Genomic DNA, 22,960 nt, shown 5'->3' with positions numbered 1-22,960 from the left:
AATTCTGGGTTTTCATTTAAATATGTCATACTCTGCTCTACAGCAGTAGGAGGGTATAAATACATTGATGTAGTGCTTTCAGGAGAAGCAAAGTTATCTCATTGGAAAAGAATGTGTGATGTTATGATAGGTATAATAGGTATAGCATGTTAATGGGATGTGTGGAGCAGTTACACTTATTAGGTATCTTTAAAAATTGTATATATTTACATATATATGTGCTGACCCTCTTAAAATATAAGTTTATTAATTTCATATCATTAGATGCACATAACTACATATTTCAAAGGGATAATTGCTGATAGTGAATGATTATGAACACCTTATTTCAAAAAGATAATTCAGTGCTTTGTAAACCCAATTTTAAAATGGTGCCATCTCATTAGATCTGTTCCTTTAGAGATGTAGTGAAGTGGAAAATGTCACTTATACAGCCTATTTAAAAAAAAAAAAAAAGAAATCTTACTTCACAATTTTCTATTAATAAGGTACCTTTTTTTGATCTGTGTTGAATTCTATTGAAGTAATTAAAATAAAATTGCTTTTTAGTGTTATTATTTTTAGGCTTTTTATTTCTTTTTGTTCATTTCAGGTCTTTGATGTGGGCTTTTGGGGGAAGATCAGAATAAGATGATACATATTATGGCACTATAAAAATTAATTGTGACACTTCTGAGAAATGCAATAATGCATTAGGGTACAGTAGTGATGCTTAGTATTCATTTTTCTTTCATCAGTGATGGATATATAGTGCACACCTATGGCTTCACAATTCACTTTGTTTGGTCTCTATATGCAAAGTAATGCTATGTGTATGGGAGTCATTTATAATGAATGGCAGCATGGTATGAGTGTTTTGGCTATATTAGTTGCTGTATTTGTCTTAAGGATTAAAGGGGTTGCTATCAGGCATTATTGTAAAGCAGTAACTTTGGCTCTTCAGGAAATAAAAGAAAAATAGTTAGATATGTCTTCTCAGATTCTTACTTAAAACCCACCTGAATGTATATTGATGTGTTCCTGATGAAAATTGACAGCATAGCTCTTCTGTGTGTCACAAAGAGATGCTTAGCTGCTTTATGATTACAAGTATGGTGTTACTTCAGATTAATGAACCTTTAAGGCATTGTGTTAGCATATTACTATGCACAGATGCCCCCTCGGCAAGCTGCCTGCGTTAAAGCTGTATGCCATTTCCATAAGATGCAGCTCTGTCTGTAACCACGACTGCTGGAGCGGCAGCCCAGGCAGGCAGGGGTCACGGTGCTCACTTCCCACCCCTGACTACTGAGCTGCAACTTTGCTCCTCTGTCCTGATGCCTGCTGCTGGCAGGGTTGGCTAGTCCTCCCATGCCAAGAAGCAGCACAAGAACAGCTGTCTGCATTGCTCTAACTCTCCTGCCTCTTCACTGCATTAAATACATTTAAATTAATAGTGAAACATTTTACAGTTCTTGCACTTTATACATATGGGAACATATCCAGCTGTCATGAAGCATTGAGGTATTGACTCACATAGATGCATCTTTGCACAGTTTAAAGCAAAGAATAAACAGCATTTATATCCCTGCATTCTCATGCTTGGTGTTTGCCCTGTAAACCTTCTCCCTCCACCCATATGGCAACAAAACCTTACAGGACTCCTATAGGTCTGTAACTGTTAGCTTAGATTTACTCAGATCTAGAAGCTGATAGAGAGAAATTAACTGCCAGGTATTTTTTATGAAAACTGCCCTTTGTGGGTTGCTGTCTGTATAGTTTACTATGTGGATGTGCTTGCTCTCCTTGTTTGTAGGTCCCAGTCATTGGACTATCGGACTATCAGTATTCATCAACACTACCTCTCCCTTATATTCCTTTGCAAGCTCAAAGCTGTGTGAAGTACAGTTTTTACTACTTGAACAGCGACTGGGCTGTCTGACAGCCAGCAGCACGCAGAGCCCTTCTGGTCCCTAAAGAAACGGAAAGGCACTCTTAAGGCCCTCATTGTGATACAGACTCTTCTGGCACTAAAGCAAAGGGTGATACTTTCTGTACTAACACTGGGCACTAAAGGGATTGCTCCAAGACGAGGTGCTCCAGGGAGATTGTAATGAGATCTGAGGCCTAAGAAAAAGAGAAACAAAACCCTAGCCCAGTGGTCATGAAGCCTGATCACAGAGCAGATTTTCTCCAACTTGAGTCCCTCTTTGGCCTTTGCCTTCAATTCTTACAGATGAAGCTAGGCTGCCTCCCTGCTGCTGGAAGCAAATGCACCATACAAATCACTTCTGGGCCTGAAGGAGACATTCCCTTCATGACAGGGACATATATTCTTTTCGTCAGCCTAAGAATTCTCTCCTATGTAGGTCTCAGTAACACCACAGGAAGATAAAGTGACTTTTCTCCCAGGTCCTTCAGTAACCACCATGCACACAACGATGTCCTCAGCATAGCGCACAGTGGTCTGTAGGAATGAATGTCTTTGAAGAAACACAGCCAAATTTTCTGTTTCTTTGATCTGAAGGAGACGGGGAAACTATTTCCCCTCAGACCTTGATACTCTAACATGCCAGAGAGTCAGGCTGGTAACTTTTAGCACAGTAGCACTCTGAAGCATTATTTGGAGTCGTAGGCATTATGATAATACACATTATTGAATAATAGTATTCAGCAGACTTATTGTGTGCAGGTTACTGCACAACTCAAAGAACCATGACCACTCTAAGGTAAAATGCTCTTCTTTCTGAAAACATTTTAGCACATCTGGTCCTGGACTCAAGTAATCTAGCAAGAAAACTGCTTGGATGCAAGCCAGCCCTTAAGTGCAGACTTTGAGCAAGCCAGGAGAGCAGGTTGGCCACTGTTAGCAGTGTGGGAGTCCATCATTTATTCTCTCACACCTTGTAGAAATGTAGAGCCAGCTTTGAGTAGGTGTGGCAGGTAAGATGTTGCCTAGATTTAAACTTAACTAAGCTGTACAGAGGTCCACAGTCAGTGATAGGACTTGCGGGAGCTGCAGAGACATAGGCAGACCATGAAGCTGGAGGAGAAAGATTGTGAAAATGAGATTACCAAAGAGAAAAGTTTACTCAGCTTCTCTGCATAATAAGAGTCAGATCAAGCTTCTGTGTCTGAAGCTGTTCTTAAAGCTCTGAACATTTACAGGGTAAGCCTTTGCTGGCGTTATGTACTAATCGGTTGTCTGATGCACTTAACTTTACATAAATACTTGTGTAGAATGAAGTGACACAAGGTCCGTTCTTTGTGATTTCCACTACTTTGTAATTCCTGATCACTGTGCCTTAGTGTGTTTGTCTACAGATAGGGGTGATGGTGAAAAGGGTAGTATTTACTGATACAAGGATGATAATTCTGTAATAAAGTACTTAAGAGGGAAAAGAGATAACCAGATGTGGTGCTTGTGATATTTTTTATTGTGTACAGTTGTAGTTGGCTTTCTAATAATGTTTCAGCTTGGTCTCCTTAATGTCTCACTCTTAAGGAACATTCTTGCATGAATGCTTTCTCTGCTGACAAACTAGAAAATGTGCGTCTTCAAACAACTTTTTTTTTAAAAAAGAAAAGGACAAAAAAAAATTATAAATAGTCATCCACAAAACTTCCCAATTTTCCATTTTATTTATTAATGTCTTTTCTTTTTTTTTGATGATTTTTGTAAGCTGTAACAGTTCCAGTTTGAGTTATTCATACATTTCAAGTAAAGTCTGTTTTTTTTTAAAACCACAGGTTAAAACAACACCCCAGCATCTAGAGCAGAAGGGTGTCAAATATCACTGATCCTTGCAGTGTTTTGGGTAGTTGTACTTGTGTACGTAACTGGAATGAACTCCTTCTATTCTACTGTTCGGTTCTATGGCTTCTGTTTGGGATTTTGCTGTAGTCCAAATAAGTTAAATAGTAAGCAGGCATGCTTTTTGAAGAAGTACATGCAAATTGCTTAGTATAGTAAAGAGCATTTTATAGAAAGGTTTGGGTTGGAAGGAGCCTTAAGACTCATCTTGGCCAACCCCCCTGCAGTGAGCAGGGACATCCTTCCCTAGATCAGGTTGCTCAAAACCCCATCCAACCTGACTTGGAACACTTCCAATGGCATCTGCCACCTCCCTGGGCAACCTGTTCCAGAGTGTCACCACCTACATTATAAATAATTTCTTCCTTGTAGCTAATCTAAATCTACTCTCTCTCAGTTTAAAACTGTTACCTCTTACCACTTGCCCTATTGCTACAGGTCTTGTTTAAAATGTCTGTCCCTATCTTATAAGACCCCTTTATATATTAGAAAGCCACAATAAGGTTTCTCTGGAGCCCTCTCATCTCCAAGCTGAACAACTGCGATTCTCTCAGCCTTTCTTCATAGGCGAGATGTTCCAGCCCTCTGATTCCTTTTGTGGCCTTCCTCGGGACCTGCTTCAACAAGTCCATGTCTTAGTTGTGCTGGGGATCCCTGAGCTGGATGCAGTACTCCAGGGGGGATCTTACGGGAGTGGAGTAGAGGGGCAGAGTCACCTCCCTTGACATGCTGACAACGCTTTTTATGCAACCCAAGATATGGCTAACTTTGTGGGCTGCAAACACGCCTTGCTGCCTCATGTCCAATTTTTTTCATCCACTAGTCCCCCCAACTCGTCTGCAGGGCTGCTGTCAATCAATTCACCACCCAGCCTGGGTACAGGACCTTATGCTTTACTTTATTGAACTTTATGAGTTTCATACTGGCCCAATCCTCAAGCTCATCAATATCGCTCTGGATGGCATCCCATTCATCAGTGGGATACACGACAGGGAAAAATGGTTTGTGATAGACAGCAACGTACCCTTTAATGGTATTAAACTCATCTCCAAAATCACACCCTGAAGTAATTTCTGTCAGATAAAAAATCATGCTTTTTTCTACGTATTCTCCCAAATTGCACATTCCAAGGTGTTTCTTCCTGTGACAGATTTCAAGTTCTTGTTCCCTTCCCAGGATATAAAATACCAAATGCTGGCAAGCTTTTCTTGGTAACAATTGTACCAGTGCATTACAGCTAGGTTCTGCAGAGCCTTAAATATCAGATTTTAGAATTGGCTGGTACAGGAGATAACGTATTGAATGGCAGCAGTAAAGTACATCAAAGTCATTGTAATAGCTGCAGCAAGGCAGTGTATGCACAGAGTCTATTACTGGAATCACAGATCTACCCCAGGTATAGTAGGTTTACTTGCAACAGAAGCCTTAGTGTTTTTCTGCAGTGACAGGCTCTGAAGGGTAATGTAAAAATTGCTGTATAATGAATGACATGAGACACTGCTTTGAAAATTTACTTACAACCAATAATGAAGCAATACTGTTTTTCAAAAAACGTATCTAGGGCTTGATGGAAATTCAGAGGTGCAAAACTCACTGTAAGAAATTTAACAGACTAAGAAGTGTGCAGTGTATTTTCATGCTTTTACTGTCAATCTGTTAGCAGATTTCAAAACACTGGCTTATGTTATATTGCTGATACATATAAACACCTGCCTTTAATGAATACTTACTTTTGTATGGTTGCAAAGTCCATGATACATGCCACAGAGCTCTTATGCCAATCCAGATTGAGCTGTAGGCACGGATGTGATACACTAATTGATGGTTAAGCATGTTAGATACAAAACTAGGCAATGATGTGATCCATCCCAAAGGCCTCTTAGTGCGAAAATTGTCATTTCAGATTTGAATAGGGTCTTTTTGTTATTTAAATTATCCCAGAAGTCTAAATAATAGAACAGTGATGCCAAGTGAATGAGTAAATAGTTGATACTAATGGTAACAGCAGTTAATATTGATAGTAATTAATGTACTGTTTTCTGTTTATTCTTGTGTATAAAGGCTTCTCTTTGGCTTTTAATATCTCACTGAATTGACGTGGACAAAATGTTTTTCTACATTTTCTCTAAATATCATGAAAGGCACTGAATAAAAGCCTGTCTGCTGCTACAGATATCTGTATGGTAGTTGTGACTCATTCATAACACATCAGTTAGTTTCCTAAGTAACTAATTATTAGTTCATAACTTAAACATTTAAAAAGTTCCACAAATTCAGTAACATTCCTGAGCTGTAGATTTTGTGGTTTGGTCTCTAATTAAACTGACACGTGTAAAATCTTATACAGCCAGTTAAGTCCCTAGTGCAGCTGCAAGTGCTGAAGAGTGCTAGTTATTCCAGCTAAGATCAACATTAATTTACACTCAAATATCATTCCCAGCCCACCCTTTCTGTTTATGTAATTCATTTAATTTGTGCTGATTCCACAACTTTGAGGCAAACCATTTTTTTTCCTCATTGGACTCTTCCAATGCAAAACCCAGAAGATAAACTTAAGAAAACGCGATTAGTCATATTTTTAAAAATTCTTTTCTTGTTAATTTGGGTACCATCTTAAACCACAGACCTCTGATTTACGTTACTCTGGTTGGTGTTTTAAGTGGATTAGTGTCGGAAAATGATGTGCCTTTTGTTTTAGGAAAGCTAGGCAAGACTAAGTGTCATCCTTACATGCCTTTTTGCAAGATGAGGACACATTAGTCAATCTTCACATAAGTACAAAGTTTGAAACCACAGCAGAAGCATCTTAGCAGTATGTATAGTAGGTAATTTCTATCAACCTCTTCAGCCTAGATTTGATTTTATCATGAATTTAAAATGTTATCAGTGAAGTTTTCTGTTACCTTGAGAGCACGTCAGATTGTGCTGGTGTGGTTACATGTGATTGCTATGACCATAGTTTAAATTTTACGATAAAATGCATGCACATGTGTTGTAAACAGATCTGTTTGTGCTGAATCGTTTGTAGGAATTGTTAAAATGTTGCTACAGGGAGAAAAATTACGAAGTATCTTCCGTTCAATTTGTTTTAAAAGTACAAAAGGAGTGCTTCAAGTTGATTCCCAAAATGTTTGAGTTTCATGGTCTCAGGAGATTTCTACTGTTTCAGTGTGGTTACAATAAGGCCTCTATCTGAATTTCATCCAGTTCAATGGTCTAATGAAACTTTAAAGAAAGGGGGAGGGGATTATTCCCTTTACTTGTTGCAGTATCGCTTTTATTTTTCTGTGTTTTAAAGTAAAAATTGTCTGCTGTTAATTGCATTTTTTAGATTTGTCTTTAGACATGGTCAAGAAGCTGGGTGATTCTGTGGTGGTTAATGATCTTAATGTGTGCTGTTAAAGCATGAGGATTTAATGAGAATTTTAAAAAGTGTAAATGAAAAAGCTCAACAAAAGAAACAATGAGGTATTGAAGGAATGGAGTATTTGGTCGTTGGGTTTTTTTTTTCAAGATCCTTGTCCAGTCACAACAGGGCAATCCAGGCACTTCTGAACATTACCTGCAGCACTATGCATTTTGGAGAGGATAGTTCTTACATGCTCACTGAGGGCAGGGTACAGGCTGCTGAGATAAGTACTGAACTCAGCTGAAATATTATTGCCACGAGAAAGATCAGCTATATCTAAAAAAATGATCCTTTCTGAACTGTAGAAAATTACTTCTGTCAGTGAATCCTCTTTTTCTTCTGCATATTTGTATAACTTGTATTGCAAATGTGAAGTATGGATACACAGGGGAATAATGCCTTCGATAACATTGGTAAGCAAGGAGGGGAACCAATTGTAGCAGCAGTTGTAACTCAAGTAAGAGATTTTCTAAGAATTTTCTCTGACTGAAAAGTTTAAAAACACAAGTCGAATATTTCAATTAATTTATTAGAACAAATGTGTACATTTCTCTTAAAGGTACATTTACAAGTCCAAAACCTCTCATTATGGTGGAATGAATAAAACATAAATCAAGCCATAATTACCTACAAATAAGGTTTGATGAACAGAACAAAAAAGACACTGAAATCATACACTGGGTTTTTTTGTTCCATCACTTTAATAAAGTCAGACAGAAATTTGAATACAAGCAACCTCTGACTCCCAAACTGTCAAGAGGACTGACTAACAAAACTAATGTCTCTTTCCTGAACCTAACCTCCACTAGTTTGGTGTTTAGCAAAGCAGATATAATGACTAACAGAAGTATCTTCCACAAAAAATTATAAAGCAAATAGTTTTTTTCTAATTGTTCCATTATAATGTAAATTAATATATCTTTCTTTAGCATAGGAAGATAGGCAAAACAGAGAGGGAATAAAGTTCCATATGATTGTAAATTTTTAGTTTATAATCAAAACCACACTCAAGCATTTATGCTAATGTATTATTTCATGTATTGGGATAGATACTGTAATTTTAATCGCAACATTGCATATGAAAAAAAACCCCTGAATACTGTTTGATTGATTCCCATTCAGTCTTGTCTTTTCTTTTCTTTTCAGTTAAAAGAAGTACTTTGAAAAAATAATTTTTAAAACTTGCCAGCAATGAAAATCCTTCTACTAAAGTATTAAATCAGCAGTGTGGTAATACAGCTTTTATGTAGAAACTTCATACAGTCATACAAAGGGTTAAGCTATGCGATTTCAGGATAAAAGGTTTCCTGAGTTGACTATTATTCCTATGGTCTGCCAACAACTTTGCAATAAATGGAATGATTTTTATGGGAATGTGGTAATTCACAGCAAGACTACAGTTGGTGTCAGTATGAAAAATTCTTCTGTAGTAGATTCTCTCAGCAGGGATAACAGATCTGAAAGAAAGGCAAAAGGTAGTTACAGAGAGCTCTGGCTGGTGTTGGTGACAAATTGTGTTTACAAAATGATGGGGTAACCCATTGAAAAAGAAGAAATCAGAACAACACTAAATCAGTCTTGCTCCTCTAAGTACTGCTGTTCCAAAACAAGTTACTTCTGAGTTTTTGTACCATTTAATAGCTCCCATTTCTCTTGTCTATAAAGTTAGTGAGACTTCTAGGCTTTCAATTGCAGAGGTGTGAAATGGTGCTTCAGAAATCAGTAAAATTACTGCAAAGTTATGACATTGTCCTTGAGATATTGTAAAATATTGGTAGGTATGAATTAAAATAATTCAGAAGAAAAGAGAAAAAATTTCCCCTTTGATTAAATTCTACTATTAGTTTATAATTATTAGGTATAATAGTTATATATTTTGTTGTCCATATTTTTAAGCTATGTTTCAGAAATAGTAGGAGGAAACTGTGATGGAGAATGCATAAATATGTTAATGGTCTTATTTGATATTAACAGTTACTACATTTAGGTTTGGTTGGTGATAAGCTTTCAGAATGCTTGAAAGATTAAACCAGTGATTAATTCTGCATCCGCTGTTAGAGTGGTATTATCTTCCATTCGAGATGAGGAGTAAAATTACATAGAATTTAATGATCCTTCCCAAACCATACAGCAACTTTATGAGTTTTAATTGTTTGATCAGTCAGTTTGAAAAATTTTGGGGAATGGGGGGCCTTGATACTACTTTGATTTTTTTTTTTTTAAAGCAATGCATAGCAGCTGTCTAAGAAGAAAACATGGCAGCTTTGAGTGCTTCCTGCTCTTTGTTTCCCTCATACACAAGTACTTAAAACATTTTATTTGTGACCTTGTCTTGAAGTATTGCAAGACCTTCCTGTAGTATTATAGCATGAATTTTGGTTTTTGTGCTGGAATCACCAGTGATGTACCAGCAAGAAAGAATATCAACCTAACTGTGCCAATGTCAGGAAATAAAAATAAATTATCCAATACAGAGCAACAGTGTTGTTGATAGGTGGAGGTTAACCTCTCTTGAGGTAAAGGGGTTCGTTTACTGACCCAAAAGTAAATATTGACTAAGATGATCCCCAAGAAAATAAATTCCTTAAGAATATTACATTTCACATTCTCTCAAACCACAAAAATAGCATGTGCATTCTTTAATATTCTAAGAAATATTTCTTCACTAGAAATATTTTAAAACTGGTCTCTGAAAGAAATACTTTTTGTTTGAAACTAATTTTCAAAAAAGCATCATGTTAAAGATGCAGCTGGCAGCAGAGTCAGATCTTGGTGATTGTTGAGTGCAATCATACATATTAGTCATGTGAGTATTTATTGCTGATAATATAAAAATTGTGAATATAGCAGTCCAGGTTTTCATAAAGTGATGGGGTTTGCCACATGACCTTCTTTTATCAATGAACAGTGGACAGAAGTTCACGTTTAGATCACTTTGTCTGGTTCTGCTGCTGTGAGAAATAGCTGTTTTCCTTGAGGTACCTATCTGATTTTGGCAGACTTAGTCTGATTTGTCTGTGATTGGAAGATGGATCCTGGAAAGTTTCAGCAAACCTTTAGCCCTTTACTTCCTGATTGGTTATCTGGATGTTGAAAAAGAAACAACTGTAGTCTTTTATTACAAAACCAGGTAGAAAGGACTTTAGAACAAACTGAAAATAGAATTCTGGATCATCAAACTCAAAAAAAAAGAAAAAGCAGTTACAGGAACGTCTGTTGGATTAGCCTTATTCCTGGTAAGATACAAGGGGTGGTTGCAGGGAGAGGGAAACTTCAGACAGAGCTGGCTAAATTATCTCCCTCTCACCCCCAAATTCCATAAGGATGGCAGCAGAACTAATCCCTGGGCGTCCAGAGTAGAGTCATCCAGGGCCCTGCAGAGGAATAGCTATTCAAAAATGCCTTTTCTCATTTGACGGAAATAAGAGTTCACCTCCTCCTGCCGATTGTAATGTCTGTAATGGGAACCTCCTGACCAGACTGTGTCTAGGTATGCTTTATGAGAAGCTTCTGACTTAACTTCTGGTAGTTTGTTCTCAGCAACAGAGAGGTTTGGGAAAGCAGAATAGGATTATTCCAAAAGCTTTTTTTTTTGTCCCCCTCATTTTTACAGCACTACATTTATTTGGAAAACTGATTTTTAAGGGACTTTAAGTCCTATGAAAAGCAGGAAAGTTCACTTTCCAGTCAACCCATCAACCTTCCAGCAGACATCACAGCAGTTTTTTTAGCACATTCAGACTGAGACACAAAGCCGATCTATTTGCATTTAGTTTTCCACAGGAGTGGTCCAGATTCGTTGCAGGAAGGAAGGAAAGAAAGGAAAGGAAATACAAATCATAGTAAGGAATTTTCCCTGATACGTATATGAGGGGATGACTGGGAATAGTTTCTCATCTACATGATACTAAGACCATGCATGACTTGCAGAAAGCTTATGGAGTTCCACTTGATGAATGTAGGACTAAATTACACCGCACACATAGCTGGAGGTAAATGAACAGAAATGCAAAACAAAGTCTTTATTCATAGGCAGAACTGTGGCTTTGCTGGTGTGTGCAAAACCCGGCTAACAGCTTCAACCCATCCAAACTGCATGATGCCTGTTTGTTGCAGAATGTGTTGGTGTGGTTCAAGAGTGTTAGAGCTATAAAGAATAACAAATACCACTTTAGCTTACTTGAGATGATCATTCCTATAGGCTTATGCATCTTGTTAACCACTTAACTTCTTTCATGTGGCCAGTAAGGAGTACCTTCATACTAGGTGCCATTGAAAATAGATCCCATATGATTTCCTTTTATCAAGAAAATCAGGTGGATTAGTCTTTGTACACGTACAGCTCAGCTGAAAAACTCAAGAGCCTCCCAGGCTTGTAGCGTCACTTTATTTGCCTTCCTGTTTCTTCTCCCTTTCTCTAAATGTAAGACTGTAAAGTATCACAAAAACTCTTGCCTATCCTATTGGCAGTCCTAGAGCTCTGGCAAAGTAGATAGTTGTCTTCTGCTCCAGCTGGGCAAGGCAGCAGTGCCTCACTGCTCACTCTCAACTTCTGCTGCTGAGCAGCAGCATAGGGCTCAACATCTGCCCCACAGCATTGAGAGGGGTGGAAAGTAAAGGAGGAAGAAAACTGCAGAATGTTGTGCAAAGGCCTTCAAGCTGTCCAGTTTTCAGTGTTTGTACTGGCAAGGTTTTCAGAGAGAATTTAAATCCCTGTCTTTGTCCCATTAGCAGATAACGACAAAGATGGGAGACTCTCTAGTCCAAAGCATTGTAGCTTCCATTCAAATGCATGAATTTAGAAGGTGATCTACATCGTGTTTAAGTGAATTGGTTGCATAGGACTAGACCTTACATCTTTTTTTGTGAAAATTTCCAGGTTAACCATGAGAGTACTCTCATTTCCTGAGATATGAGATGTTGTTTTCAGGCTTTTATGAAAAAATCTTTTTTTCATATGTTTAATTCTGATATTGTTTAAAATCTAAATATATATGAACAACCTTTAGTACATAGTTTCAATAAAACGTGTATGTTCCTAGAAGTACACTTTCAAGTTAATACATTTGGGAATAATTCATGACATGCTGACCAGGTTCATGGCTTTTGTTACTACTTTAAACACATTCATATTTTATTTTCACTGGCTTTCATTAGTCATAGAATTTTTTTCTTTTTACAAAAGTGTGTACCCGCAGATAACATGAATCATGTTGTAAAGAAGGTATTTACAATGTGAGGTGCTGAACTTTTAAAATGAAGTGAATTTGACATTTTGAACTTAACACTGTCCTTTCCAGTGGTGACACAGACTCTTTAAACAGATTGCTTGAGTCACTCCTAGCCATTTCTATTTATGGGTAAAATACTTTCTCTGACACCCTCCTTTTCCTCCTTTTCCTTTCTCTTTTCTACCCTCCTCTTCCCTTCTCTTTTCCTACAAAATATACAGAAATAGAAAAACCAGTTATTTTGTCAGAGTTGTAGGAAGAATTGATTGTTAGAGAGGCACTCCAAAACACTTTCATGAGGAAGATCATACATTACTGAAGTAGAATAGTGTTATCTTTTGCCTTTTCTGAACAACTGGAATGTAATGAGTGTATTCAGAATGATAGGGAGTACCTCTGATCTGGAATCAAAAAAAAAAAAAGTCTAAACCCTAAAGGAGGTGAGAAGGCTCTGGGATTTGAAGAACTGCATTTACTGTGTCCTGAGATCTGCTGACCTAATGCTAGACGCATTATTCTGCATTTTGGTCTTCTTAGAAAGGTTCCAATGTATTGAGTAATATATACTGAGACACTGTCAGTTTTTGAAATATCTGCTTTTTGACACCTAGGAGGTGAAGACAACTAGAAAAATAGAGCTTTCTTGTACTGTTGTAATGTAACTGTCATGTTACTGTTCTGTATAGATACTTTTCTAGGTCATGTTTTCTTTTAAATTGGATTCTTCAAGTTACAAGGTGCAGCTGAAATGAAAATGTAAACCTTGATTTTAGTATAGTTACTTCAGTAAACAAAAGCTGCAGAATAAAATCTGTATTTTGTTTGGAACAAATGCTATTTACTTTAGGAATATCGAATTTAGTCCAAATGTACTTTGTGTAAGCAAGCAAAATAGGTTATTAATCACTTTTTCTATCAGAAAAGAATGGCATCCATTGTGCGTTCTGAAAGGGTTACATGTTTAGTGCAGGAGAGCACTCTGAAGTCACTGGCTATGAAAATTAGTTTGTTAAATAATTTTAGTTCTTAGTCTTCAGTGTTTATAATAACTAATAGTTAATACACTTAGTATAGCTAATAGCTTCAAATTTATTTTTTTTGTTTCAATGTGCTATTTTAACAGTAAAAGGTGAGGTTTGGGGTTCTGTTGTGATTTATTAGGGGTTTTTTACACTGAAAGCACCTCTTTATAGTTTTAACTTTAAAATGGGAGTGTTTTGGAAGCCTTTACAGCCTCTTTTAATTCCTTAACTGTTCATCCACAAATTGGCGGACAGAATGAAGTGGATTTCAAGAACTGTCTTTGTTCTTGATATCCTGTGCCTGACCCACAGGTAATCTGCACCTTTTTTCTTCAGAGCCAAGTAATTGTGGTGGGAAAGAAGAGAAAATGTTAGGGTCACAAAGTGCAGGCTAGGCAGAGATGACAGGTCCTGCCAATTGAGTGCAAGTATTGAGAACCTGCGAACCGTAGTCTCTGCTTTTTCACATGGATTTGTGCTGTATGTTAACAGGCACTCTGCAATGATGAGTTTGGAAGTTCAGCATTACAGCCTTTATTGCCTTGGCTTGAAAAGAAGTGCAGAGGTTTTTGTGTATTTAGCAAGTACTGTAGAGGAGCGTTTGCAACAGGCCGTACGCATATATCATAGAATGGTTTGGGTTGGAAGATCATCATATATACAGGGTAATAGGTGTATTTTTCTATGTAATGTCAATTTTCTAGCTTTTGCATAATAGAGGTTGTGCTGTCCTTCTAGTCAAGTAAAAACCAGAGATTTACTTGTCAAGTTTAATAACTACTTTTAAATAATGTTGGGATCCTTGCACATTTTTTTCTAAAATTGGAATAGAGACTAGGGAGCAATCTGCTTTTTTATGCTGCAGGAAGACAATCACAGCTTTAAGTAGGAAGGTGTAGAAATCAACAGATTTATGAAGAAAAATTGTAATTCAAAAACTAGCCTTGGAATATACAATTGTTCCTTGGAAAAAACATTCCTAGACAATCTGTCAGCCTGTGTTTCCCAAAGAACATTGTGATGTCTTAGGGAAGTGATGAGTATTTGTGGAGCAAATAATAATCTGAAAGGATATATATCTTAAAAGGTATATATCTTGTTTCTGGAAAAGATATAAACAAGGATACTGCTGTCATAAAAAGCTGCATAAAAACCACAGCTGTGTACACTAGAATTTTTTTTTTTTAAATTAGGGTTGGTTCTGATACAGCGTATTTGTAAAGGACTGGAGCTTTAACTTGTTTCGCCAGATCTGTTCTCACATGCACATGACCAGATTTCTCTACTGTTCAGTAGGGAAAATGAAGCAGTGGATATAATTGCATAATGACAGATATGAGAGGAACAGAGAATCCCAGCAATCATTTCCTGCGAGTTGGCCAGCTTCCAGACTGTCTCAATGGGCACGCTGATGTAAAGGCAAAATGAAAATAGCTTGTTCTGAAGGGTGGTTGTTGGCTTTTTTTCCCCCCGTTTCTCTCATTTGACTTCACAGTCTAAGGTATTGAAACAATTAGTTGACAGCATGTTGTTAGTTTTCTCACGGTAAATTAAGATTACCCAAATGTGGAAATGAATTTTAGCTATAATCAGCAGATTTGGGACTGTAATACTTCAGCATTCTCTGAGGTTATATTCATAATATGATTCATGTTATTCCTTTTCATAGTATGCAAACTTGTCTAGAGTTATCTTACATTCAGTGTTGATTTAAAGACAGCAAAATTATTAGATTTATTTTTGTTAGTTTTGTAACACAGAAATGTGGATGATCAGTGTGCTAGCCGTTACGTCACTCCATTTGGCTTGTGGTATTGGCACAGATAAGAGGAACTCTTGTAACCTCCTTAATCTCCTGTTTTTATTATTATTAATTTTCCTACAGTAAGTTGAGTAGTGAGGCATATTTTACATGATTATGGCTGAAGTGCACAACTTGACGGGTGGTAGCGAAGGAGCAAAGTAATATAAATATTTGCAGAACATTTCTGCTATAACTTAATGCTTTGCATATGAATCTTTATGAAGATCATAAGTTAGTTTAAAGGAATGATTCCAGAGGATTACATAGGTCCAGGTATTTTAAGAGCTGTGAATGATGACTGTGGAGCATCTCTGGGAGTTTTTGGCTTGTCATACAAAAACAGAAAAGAAAAGGAGGAAAAGTTAGCAGGAAGGAGTTAGCAAATGCTTTGGGAATGGAAGGGGGAGAAGGCACAAGGTTTCCATGTGCAAGTCTTAGGCTAGACATCTAGTCCTTCATTTTCAATTGTTTTTCTTTGGCTTACTGTGTTTCACTGGAGACATATTTTCACTTAGCAAATGATTGCAGCCATTTTACTGAGCTCCTGCAAGCAAGGACCTGCTGCTGCTGCAAGCCTCAAAGCTGAGCTGGTAGAAGAGAACACAGAAACAAGTCTCAATTACTACATGCAATGTCTGTTGGTTTAGTTGACGTGCTGGAGGGGATTTGGTTTAAGCTAAGCTACCAGTTGTGGCACTTGAAAGGTCTGAGGACCGCAAATGCATGGATCCATGTAAGCCAGCTGTACAAGAGAACAGAAAAGGACAACATCAACAGTAGCTTCTTAAACTACTACAGGTAGATTTGCTAAGTTACATGCGCTGAAAGTCTCGTTTTCCCTTCAGCTAATTTGGAAGGCCATAGACAACCCTGGATATCAACGTTAACATTGTATCTTTGAGCATGTTACTAATGTTTTAAATCACCTATCTGGCATCCTTTCTTATCCAAACTTGGACTTTAAAGGTCTATAGGAAATGTCTCCTTTCTGTCCCTTGACGTCAGCTTTTCCTGGAATCTCCTTCCTGCAGGCTTTTAGATCCTTCTACGTTTCTCAGCTTGCTGTCTATTGTGCTGATGTTCCTGAGCTGAAGACACTTGTGTTTTCCCTTTGCAGAAGACAAATTTTCTCTCTGCCTCAGATTTTTTCAAAAAATGTAATTCTCCATGAAGACTTTAGAACCAACCTTCCCGGTTTCTAGATGACACTTGTTTGACGTGGCTCTCAGGGTGCTGCCTTGCGCAGCTGCCAGGCTGCTGCCAGGAGGACCAGTCCTTCTCTCACCACCCAGCCTCACTCTCCTGCCATTTCCCACAGAGGCTGTCGAGCTGGTGTGTTGATCACACAGAAAACCAACCAAGAAAAAACAGTTGCTCCAGACTTCTGACGAACTTGCCATATGAATGCTGGCCATGACTGCAAATGATCTGCAGCAGAGATTTGAATCAAAGCAGCATCACTTCCCTAGACAGAATTACCCTTTGTGAATACCTGTCCTATCCCATGTCTGTCTCTTATACACAGAACATGCAGGGGGCACCATGAATAAGGTCTTTTAAAGATTTTTATGTTTAGTAGCCCAAATTTCATTCTCAAATGTGAATTAAGCACTTTGGCAAGGGTTTCATTAAAATCAGTGCAGTTTACAAGACCTATATGAGAACAGAGTTTGGATGCCTAAGTTGCTTTGCCCTTATGAAAGTTTTATCCCTAAAGTGCATTTTGCTTTCCAGGGATTGATCCCAAATTGCAGAGCTGCATCTCAGCCTGACTGAAATCCAAACCTTCAGTGCAAACATGTCATCACTTGTAGTTCTTCATGAAGATTTCAATCTGGATACGCTACAGTTGCAAGGTCAACACCTTTAGGAACAAAACACAGCTTGGTTCATAATCTTTATACATATACCACAGGATATTTTGCTCCTTAGTTGCCAATTCAGCCTGTTTTAAAGGAGAATCCAACAATTTTAATGTTCTGCTTTGGAACTAACTGCTAACCTGATTTTATTATAATAAAGTACATCTGCATAAATTACATGTATTTACAGTGTTTCTACAGGGACTTTCAATATTAATTTCAGATATCACTTTGCCAGAGAAATTAGGGGGAGAATACTAGTACTGTATTTCCTATGAAATATGTCGAATATGTCAGTAGAAGTTAGAAATAGTAAGCCTGCAAACAAACCAGGTTTTGGTTTCTTTCTTCTTCTGAATGACTGTTTAGCTTGAAGTTGACTTTTGTCACAGAAGCTTTTTCAGTAAGTGCTTGAGAATTTGAGTCTTGGTATTTTTATTAAAGTATATCTTTGCAAAAATGTACTGGTTAGAAGTGCATACTTCATTTTTTGGTCAGCATCAAACTTTGTTTTATCATAGCCCTGATTATGGTGCATTTTGAGTAAACTGCTCTATTTAGTATGTTGAATGTGTGGGTGCTTGCTTATAACTAATCAGGGGGCTGAACATTGTCTCAGGTAGCCTTTTCCCACAAACAAAATACTCCACGCAAAAGGCATGTAATGATAGGACTAGGGGGAATGGCTATAAATTGAAGAGGGGAAGATTTAGACTAGACATGAGGAGGAAATTCTTCACGGTGAGGGTGGTGAGACACTGGCACAGGTTGCCCAGGGAAGCTGTGGCTGCCCCATCCCTGGAGGTGTTCATGGCCAGGTTGGATGGGGCCTTGGGCAGCCTGATCTAGTGGGAGGTGTCCCTGCCCATGGCAGGGGGCTTGGAATTAGATGATCTTTAAGGTCCCTTCCAACTCAAACCATTGTATGATTCTATGATTTTATGAAAGCAAGCAGGTGAAAACAAATACAAGATGTTCTGAAAGAAAGTTGGACCCAATTAATGAATGGCGGGCAGGTAATTGGCTTCTTTGAAGAGGTATTCCTAGACAGCTTTACTGCTAAAAAAGCAATTGCTAAATGAGTGGTTTTCCTTCCCTGCTTGGGGCTTAGAAGATTCACCCATGGCTAATCAGCCCAAAGCCTGAGTCAGGTAGACAGTGTGAAAAAATACCTGGCACTCAAAGCTCACATTTAGCCTCAGTGCTGTGTCCTGCCACTCAACAGGAACAAAATAGCCATGCTTTGTTTGTGACCTTTCTTTGCTTGTGACAAAAGTGTCAATCATAGTGGTCTCTAATCCTTTCCACATATCTCTTGTGCTTTAATTTTACTTTATTCCCTTCCTGACTTTACTTTTTTCTTCTTTTATTCCTGAAAAAAGATGACACTATCTCTCTCCATTATGTTCAGTGTTTCACCTGAAATTTATCATGTTTATGACCTTTTCTTCACTTTGCGTACTTACTTTTTCTGTACCTCTACCCCAACGATTTTTAGTCTCTGATTTCTTTTCTGGGGTTTCCTCTTCAAAATCGCTCTTTCTTTTGACACCATGATTTCTATGTCTAATATATAATTTTGTTTCTCACTTTCTACGTACCAAGCAGATGGTTAGACAAAAGAGGAGAGCAGCTGTGATGTCCCAGGGCATGTGATGGTCCCAAGACCTTGGAGGGTGAATTAAAACTCCAAGCCCTTGTGTCGTCTCTAGCTATGGGATCTAAGATTTAGTGGTGTCATCTTTTCTGCCTGAGGGAGCCGAATTTGGAAATACATTGAGTTATTCCTTCTTTCAGCCACTCCTGTGAGAAGCTGATCTTCTACTCCTTCCTTCAGTTTTGTGGTCACTGTAGAAAAAGTGTTTCTTTTTCCTATTTCTGGTCTCTTCTCCAGCAACTTATTCGAGTTGCTGTTAATAGTTTCCAAGCTAGGGGAGGAGGTTATTGACTTGATAATTTTCCCTACTACATTGACAACACAAGCTTAAGTTTTCTGTCCATGGAGACATTGAGAAGTCACTGAGCAGTAAACGAGTAACTACCATGGGACACTCACAGGTGCAGGAGGGTGTCCCTTCATTAGGTTACGCATGACTCATATTTGAATTGTTAACTTCGCAGGTATTTAGGTGGATGATTCTTTTCAGTTTTAAACAAAAAGCATAATTTCTGTGAATTTGCTAACTTGCTGAAGAAGCTTCCATCTTTTTTTTTTTAACCAAATTGATTTTGAAAGACTGACAACATGTTCACACTTGTAGTTTTAGCTCTGTCTGTATATCTGATACATTTTGACTGCCGTGGGAGGAAATTCGCTATATGATGGTTAAATATGGGCAAATATAGTATTGTCTTTCCTGTGCTGGTTGTTCCTCTTACCTCTCTCTCTAGCAGAAGCTACCTACGGATAAGATATAAAAGAGTATGTATTGGAGTAAGAATAAGTATATGTTATGCAAGTGCAAAAGACCACACCTTGTTTTTAAAAGCATTTGAAAACTTTCTTAGGAATTTTTCATAGATGTATGTTTTTAAAAATCTAGAATCCACAGCCATCATGTGAGGCCAAGTAGACTTCTTCAGCTTTTTTCTTATCTGAGATTGTTGACCTCAGGAGAGGAGGAGAAGGTTACAAGGTCAAAGTCTTTTCCTCCTTGGAGCTTGCTGCTTGCTGGGAGAGGGTTCGCTGGAAAATAGAAGTTTTAGAAAAAGGGTTGAGGGTCATGATTTTAATTCTGTTAGGGAACAGCTGGTTTGAGTTTCTTTCCATTTCTATCTTCCTTCTCTTCCTCACAAATCCATGGAGAGAGAAAAATTTGTCCAGAGGAAAGCCAGTAATACAAAAATAAAGGATTGTAGTATTTTCATGTTTAAAATAGATCCTGTTTGTTATAGGACTTCACATTAATAGGGAATAGGGGAAATTATTAAAATAATTGAAATCCATTATTGTTTCAAGCACTGAATTGAGATTTATCTGGAGTGCCAGAGGTTTATTTGTTTTTCTGCCAAAAGTTAAATTAATAGTAATGCCGTAATGTTTTTTTGATTATTAAACAACATGCATTACAAGTTTTAATTCAGTAATGGACAAAGATAATTCTGAATGTGTTGTGTTAGTATGCATACAAGTTGCTGAAGAACGATGGTTTGATTTTGCTATTTCTGCTCAGATTTTCCTCATCTTTGCTTACTGCTTTCATGCACTAAGACCAAAGAAAGAGAAGGAAACTCACAACTCTCAAATGAATGGCAAACTAGGAACAGATTTTTCGTCTGCACTCCTCTGAAACACTGGCCTCAGGCTGTGTTAGTGTGTGGCTCAACAGCAATCAGAGGTCATAATTTCATTGGCGGTTAGCATCAGGTTTAATTTTTCTAATATGTTACATTTACCAAAATGTCTGGTTTCAGTTACACTTATGCACTGACTGAGTCAGCTTTGAGCAGCATGATGTTTTAAGGTACCTGAAAGGCTACAAGAACATTTATGGAACACATATGCTAATTGTTTTTAACCACTTTCCTTTCTAAACACAAAAATGTGTGTTTCGAAAGCCATTTAACAGTAGTAGCTAATGATGATGTGCATTTATTCTAAGAAATGAGCACAAGGAATAGGTGAAATAGTTGTTTTAACAAGACTGCCATCTACTGATTTCCACAATTAAAAATATGCCTGATGAGTCGATTGCTCATAGTTTTTTATAACTTTATTTTTGAGATTTGCAAGATCAAGAAAATTATAAGGTCTTTCTGTCACCTTAGGAATGCGACCAAGTTCACATTGACGACGTGTCTTCAGATGACAACGGTCAAGATTTAAGGTACAAGAGAACTGAACAAGATAAGACGTTGCTTTGCGAGTTCCTTCCTGGGAAGGCAATGAACTGCTGTAGTGCTTACAGTAGCTTGCTATCTTTTTAGTTATCTTAGCCTTTGCAACCCAGGAAAACGAGAAACTGGTGGTTGAATGTAGCCTGTTGCCTTTTGTTAATCTAAGGGTTTTCTTATCTCTGACTAGCACCTATAACTTTGGAACAGATGGCTTTCCCGCTGCCGCCACCAGTGCGAATTTGTGCCTCGCTACAGGGGTGCGTGGAGGAGTGGACTGGATGAGAAAATTAGCTTTCCGCTACAGACGAGTAAAAGAAATATATAACACCTACAAAAATAATGTTGGAGGCAAGTGACTTTGAATTATATAACAAATAGAGACAAATAGTAAAAAGGAAGAACTGTTGGTTTCTGTTCCTTTTTTAACGTGGTAGTGTTTAGCAAACTGTTTAGTTTGCGATATGCAGAAAATTGTCTCTGAGCTAATGAAAGCAAAGGAAAATGACAGAGCGTTACTGAATTTCAGTGCAGACATGCCCTTATCTGCTCCACAGGTCTTCTTGGTCCAGCAAAAAGGGAGGCTTGGTTACAACTAAGAGCAGAAATTGAAGCTTTGACGGATTCTTGGTTAACACTTGCACTGAAAGCACTCACTCTCATTCATTCGAGGTGCGTATGAAAAGTATGAGGGAGTTAGGTAACTTTAGGATGTGTGGTGATGATCTAGAAGAGACTGCCTGGTCTGTGGGCAAACTACTGAACCTGGAGGACCCTCTCCTTATTCCTTGATCTACTCTGGCCATGCCACTCTGTGTCTTGCTCTCCTGCTAGGAGATAAAAACCGATTTCATTGAAAGTGGCAATGATAATGGTGAGGGGTTTTGATAGGAGAGATAAGGTTTTCCTTGTTCTGTTTTGTTTTGTTAAAAAAAGGATGTTTGCATTTTTTCTTCCCTAGGACAAACTGTGTGAACATTCTCGTAACGACTACTCAGCTAATTCCAGCTCTGGCAAAAGTCTTGCTATATGGACTAGGGGTTGTATTTCCCATAGAAAATATTTACAGTGCAACTAAAATAGGTGAGCTATATTTATAATGTCATGGTACATTCAAAGCTGTAATTCTAAATAAAAATTTATTGTAGTCTATATTTATTTCTTCTATGCATTTACTGAAGCAAATAGAAAGATTAATAATACCTGATCTCTTGAAACATTTTTCATTCTAAAGCATCCTAAAAATGCTTTTCAAATGTTTGTCCTGATCTATCACAGAAAGCTTCATATAGCACTGCTGCAGCCTCTGTCAAGATGAAACGTAATTGCTGTTTTGTCATCATTCCTCAAAACTGTGAGACTAAGTAGCACTTTTAGCAGGCTGTGAGTCTGCACTGCAGTCTCCCCAAGTTAGCAGAAGAAATTCTTTAAAAGTAATCCCTGTGTCCATCTGTTTTCATAGGCTCCGAAGCAAATTTTGATAAACAATTTACCAGAAGGAAGAATAATCACTGCAGAATATAATTAAATTCATTCATACTGACTGTAATAAGGTTCAGCCAGGCCAATGTTTATTTCTGTTTTCTGGTTCCATATAAAGTATGTTATTTTGAGTATGTAGAAGTACACAGGCACACATGGCAATGGTGCTTGTAGTTTTCAGTGTGATTACGATATATGTGTTCTGTCTCAGATTCCCTCAAAATTCTGAGCTACATGAAAACATTTTTCATGTGTTCTTAAGTATCTGTAATACAGGAAGCTCAAATGGCCAAGAAAAAATGGTGGGTTGTTTTTGTTTGGTGTTGTTTTTTATAAGAAAACTCAGTTAAGACTTTTATGTAAAAATTTCAAAGCATTACCATAAAAGATTTAAAACTATTTTATGGATAGAAATATTATGGTACTGTCTGTCAAAACTTTCAAAGAAATTAAAATTTTGAGTTATAATACTTTAAATATTATTTTAATTAAAATATGTTTTAATAAATATTCACTTGTTATT

General features: G+C 37.5%; 1 protein-coding gene across 2 annotated transcripts in view; it reads left to right on the top strand.

The window, feature by feature from the left end:
• The window catches only part of EYA1 (EYA transcriptional coactivator and phosphatase 1), a 151,735-nt gene that overhangs the window by 117,501 nt on the left and 11,274 nt on the right, over nucleotides 1-22,960 (top strand). For both annotated transcript variants that reach the window (XM_069854231.1, XM_069854232.1), the window contains 4 exons: nucleotides 20,890-20,948; nucleotides 21,146-21,306; nucleotides 21,513-21,627; nucleotides 21,917-22,038. In XM_069854231.1, the coding sequence (XP_069710332.1) occupies nucleotides 20,890-20,948; nucleotides 21,146-21,306; nucleotides 21,513-21,627; nucleotides 21,917-22,038 (457 nt within the window). The remainder of the gene's footprint in view (nucleotides 1-20,889; nucleotides 20,949-21,145; nucleotides 21,307-21,512; nucleotides 21,628-21,916; nucleotides 22,039-22,960) is intronic.

This window comes from Phaenicophaeus curvirostris, chromosome 3 (genome assembly GCF_032191515.1).
Source record: "Phaenicophaeus curvirostris isolate KB17595 chromosome 3, BPBGC_Pcur_1.0, whole genome shotgun sequence".
Taxonomy (NCBI): Eukaryota; Metazoa; Chordata; class Aves; order Cuculiformes; family Cuculidae; genus Phaenicophaeus; species Phaenicophaeus curvirostris.
Note: the sequence above shows the minus strand (reverse complement) of the source record. Positions and strands in the feature narration are given on the sequence as shown.